Here is a 4,884-nt window from a genome sequence, read left to right on the forward strand (position 1 = left end):
TATTGAGCCTCAATTCTATTGTCACAAAGAGACCGAGAATGGTTGTTCCCCTTTAGCACTCGGTTCTGGAGTTTACCCTTTACAGCATCCAGGCCTGACATTAATTGTTTATCGCTGTGAGGTGGCACAGAATCTGAATGCTGCTGAGTTTAGATGTGTGAACTGCTGTGGCGCTAAATGACAGAACACTCACTAAACTTATGAGATGTGTCTTCTGTGTGTAATCGAGAACTCGAAGTCTCGAACTCTTTTATTTCTGCTTCTTTTTTTCAGTCTTTCTCAGATTTATTTCTTTTGTCTAGTCTGTCTGGCTCTCCTCTCATTTCTTCCTGTCATGTCTCCACACGTTCATACATGCACAGTACAGCCTTTCTACAGTTCTGCACAAAAGTCTGTGTTCAGTGGTGAGATGCACCCATCGGCCCCTGCTGACACCTCTGTACTGGTGATAATACATCACACCACTACAATGTAACCTACTATAATAATGCTGTTGACATGTGGTCACTCTACAGGACATGCTGACATAGTTAACAAATATGCATGCTCCTGCTCTGAGGTAAACCAGGACAGCTACATTTTTCCATAAAGCTAAATTTAATCTAGGCCGTTAACTTTTAATATTAGCATCTTGGTGAATTTTAAAGCACAGAGGCTTTCATTTCTGAGAAAACATTTTCTGCTGTTTGACAGCTCAGTACACCCCCCTTGTGTTCAAGTCACAGACCACTGCCTTTCCCCAGATTTACATTTCACCTTACATTTGCACAGCCTACTTTACCTACTCATTGAATAATGAGTCTACCCTTCTCTTATCCCCCTTTACACTGAAACAATACATGAAAAACCTTTCACTGAGACTCTGGATAGGACTTTTGTGAAATTGAATCATGTGTGTGATGGTTTATAAGCTAAGTTGTATAAAAAATAAAAATTAAAACCACCTGAAGCTGCATCGCTGTATCACTTCTTTAGTAAAAGTTCATGCAAAACTATAGAGAGAGGCTGTGCCCTGAAACGAGGCGCCATCTGGTGGTTAAAAGTGGGTCTCAGTCTCAGAAAGGCCCCTGCAAGATTGGGTGGAGGCTGGACCTTTAGACAGACAGGCTGTGTGTGAGTCCTCTGCTGCAGTCCAGGCTGAAACAGTGGACACTTTCATTTGGCGTCATGTCTGCGAGGTTTGTATTTTTATTTACTGACTGAAGATTTGTTTGTTTACGTTGTTGCACAGGCAGCTGAATACAGGTCAGAACTTTGCTGCTTTTCCCATGTATAAAATATGTTTTCACATCTGTTATGTGCAGGTTGTTCTGTGGATTTCTGCTCCTTGCAGTGTTCCTCAGTGGACTGAATGGATCAAGGTACAGTGGTATAAACCAAACTCTGCTGATGTTTCCTCTATTTGCGTGTGCATCTGCCAGATGTTTGCATAGCCTGTCTGACACTTTCTATAACAGACCAGCTGTAAACCAGGAGCTCTCCACTATTTTCAATGAGCTGTGGAGTTTGGATGTGAATCGCATGACACCTGTGATAGACTACACGATCTCTATTCAGGTGAGAAATCTTTTCTAGTTTATTTAGCGCCTGCTATGTAGTGATGGGTCGTTCGCGAACGAAATGGCTCTTAGAGCCGGCTCTTTGACGTGAACGACGCGAGCCGGCTCCTTATCGCGAGCCGTCACGTGGGTTTTTTTTTTTCTTTCTCTCAGCCTCTCTCTCGCACTTTTTTTCCGTTTCACTCTGCACGCGAGCCTTGTGCTTTACGCTGGGCAGAGGGGGGAGGGGCGGTAGTTATACTCAGTAGCACAGGAACAGAGCCAGAGAGAGAGAAAGAGAGGCAGGGACAACAACATTAGAAAGGTATAGTAATCATCCACAACTATTTTCGGTTGCAGATGATAAAGGATTGAGAAAGTTTATTCATGCAGGTCCATATGACAGAGAATATGCATGTTCTTTTAGTTTTCATATTATAATTTATATTTAATTGTGTTGTGGTTTGCAGTGTTTTGTGTTCTTTTCACTTTAAATTTGTGAAAGGAAAAAGCTGAAAATTTAAATAGTTAAAAGTTGAAATGTGAATAGTTGATTTTTGTATTATATGATTTATTTATTACATTTTATGTGGAGTGAATAAATAAAAGTATATTTACGGTGGCCCCTAGAGACAAAGCACATACAAACTTCAAATCACGTACGAACTCTGAAGCATGTACAAACTCCAAAACACGTAAAAACACGTACAAACTCCAAAACACGTAAAAACTCCAAAACACGTAAAAACACGTACAAACTCCGAAGCACGTAAAAACTCAGAAGCATATAAAAACTCAGAAGCACATAAAAACTCAAAACACGTACAAAAGACAACAGAAGTGCTCCAGGATGCTGGGCGCAGTGTTGAGCCTTTGTTATCTTGTGGCTACACAAGCCAGCAAGTACCAACGACCGGATTTGGTGTGTGGTAATAACAGGTAAATGAACTTTTTTTTAAATTATTTGAATATATATATGAGTGCCTGTGTATAAATACACAAACAATACACACATGCTTTCAATTGTGTAATTTAAGTGATCTAGTAGCTCTGCTTTGGAAGTTCAGTTCATGCTAGAAATGTGTTTTGGAGTTTGTACGTGTTTTGTCTCTAGGGGCCACCGCATATATTTATATATAAACATATATAAATAAAACCACTTGTTTTTACGTTAGTAATTCCTTTTGTGCATAATTTTATATTATTGTTAATAATAAATTAATTAAAGCAACAAAACAACCTGAAGAGCCGGTTCGGAGCCGAAAGAGCCGGCTCTTTTTAGTGAGCCGAACCGAAAGAGCCGGATCTCTAAAAAGAGCCGGAAATCCCATCACTACTGCTATGTCTTGTGTTTGTACAAAGAAGTGTTCTGTGTTTGAATTGCCTAGGGTAGAGCAAGCTTTGTAAGTCAGGGCATCCACACGGTGCAGGATCAAGCCTCGCAGCCGCTCTTCTCCAACGTTAATGAGAGCAAACTGAGAAATATAACCACTTTCTCTAGTAAGTGTGTAGTTGTGAGCACTCTGAGCTTAAACATTCAGATCGTGTTTGCAGTCATCACTGTAATAAATGGGATTTGTGGGCTCACAGGCTTTATGACACTGCTGGACAACTATGAGCGGTCTACTGGCGTGACGGAACAAGTCACCACAGAGGAGCTCACAGAGATGGATCTCTTCTTGGACGCCGTCTTAGAGACAAAAGTCATGAAGGTATGCGTCACAACAAGCTCTGTCGAGCAGAAAGTTTACATTTGAGCACTTCAGTTACTCCATTCTGTTGGAGAAACCTGGTAGTTTCAGTCTGAATGTCTCCTCACAGCAACAAGACAATTGTTTTTGGTATTGCACAACTTTCTATTGTTTCCTACAGTTCATGGTTTTGAGGCTGCAGCTGAACTCTAGAAGGAGTTTTATGTTCTTCCTGTTGCACTGCTGCTCTGCACACATTACTTCAAGACATTACAGAGGCAAAATAACATCTGTGTGCAGCTGTGGAATGTCGCTCTGGCCTCAGCGGTCTCCCAGAAGGGGATCACTGCAGGAATGTGGACATGATGTACTTTTTGTAGGTGGAAGAAACCCCACGCTTTTCAGTGATCTCAGCGGGGGGACATGAGACAAATTCCTCACAATAACCCCTCCAACAGCGGAGATGCTGTGCTTTTCTCTTCAGAAATAGCACAGCATCTCCTCCTCTCCTCTGGGCACACTCAGGTTTGCAACCATGAAGAAGCCAGAAAGGAAATGGAGGAGGATGTCAGATATTAGAGGATTTCTTTTCACAAAGTTTAAATGAGAAATCAAAAAAAAGAATCTTTAATAACACAGCTAAAGTGAGATTCTGCAACACTATAATTTAATATGCATTTCTTTGGTAAGAAGTATGTGTGTTTCTGTTCTTAAATTGATCATCACCAGCCTGGACTCCAGTGGATTTGAACATGTGTTTGTTGGCGAGACAAAATCAGGAACAGAAATCATTGGTTTTCACAACTGGGTCCAGTTCTACCTGCAAGAGAAAAACCAACACTTGGACTACAAAGGATATAAAGCCAGGGAGCATGATTTGGTAAGAATAACAGTTCACCAGACAGAAGAGATTCATTTCCTTCGCTGGTAACATAAACATTCATGCTTTTGTCACAGCCTGATCAAGATGACCACGTTCTCAACCTCCAGTTCAGCTGGCACGGTGTGGTGAAGCCCGTTGGCAGCGCCTTCATCGGCACCAGCCCCGAGTTTGAGATGGCCGTCTTCCTCATGAACACGGAGAGAAGCACCACAGTTGTAGTCAACATTGACCAGTGTCAGATGGAGCTGGTGGTGATCAGACACGGGCGCTCACTCGGGACGGCGTACCCCAAACTGCTCAGCAGCAACAGCAGACATGTCAGGCAGCACGCGCACTGATGTGATCCATCATTTTATTCACTTCTGATAAAAACTAATCTTTGTTCAGCAATACGTGGCCTCATTGATAAGGAACTGACCTGCCTAATGTACTGCAAAGGACATTTACATGTATTTCAAGATCACTGTGACCTCAGTAGCTTTAAATAAAATGTTATTTTGGAGTTCAACATTTTTATTTTGCACAGGTTTTTTTTTTTTTAGAAAACAAGTCTTTCAAGGCATTTACATTTATTCAATGTAATATATATAGAACTGTGGCATGACCCTTGTGGGGACAGTAAAAGCGAACAAAAGCGAGATCCCGCAAGTGATGAAAAGTAAAGAAAATCATGTGTCCTTCCTCCCTGATGAGGCTTCAAAAAAGAAGGTTGTCCTGCTCCTGTCATCCATGCACATACAACCAAGCATAGGACCCACTGAAAACCTGAAAT

The 4,884-nt window shown here is 41.5% G+C and overlaps 1 protein-coding gene across 1 annotated transcript; it reads left to right on the top strand.

Moving 5' to 3' along the window:
* The first annotated feature begins 1,138 nt into the window (after positions 1-1,138).
* Positions 1,139-4,582, top strand: endouc (endonuclease, polyU-specific C). Its single transcript, XM_085359112.1, is given in 7 exon segments — positions 1,139-1,178; positions 1,305-1,361; positions 1,458-1,557; positions 2,927-3,038; positions 3,129-3,330; positions 3,959-4,109; positions 4,187-4,582. Coding segments are annotated over 7 exon segments (897 nt in total). The 5' UTR covers positions 1,139-1,167; the 3' UTR covers positions 4,451-4,582.
* Positions 4,583-4,884: the final 302 nt, after the last annotated feature.

This window comes from Diplotaxodon limnothrissa, linkage group LG7 (assembly GCF_057381915.1).
Source record: "Diplotaxodon limnothrissa isolate DT_005_m linkage group LG7, D_limnothrissa_male_GT1.1, whole genome shotgun sequence".
NCBI classification, from domain to species: domain Eukaryota; kingdom Metazoa; phylum Chordata; class Actinopteri; order Cichliformes; family Cichlidae; genus Diplotaxodon; species Diplotaxodon limnothrissa.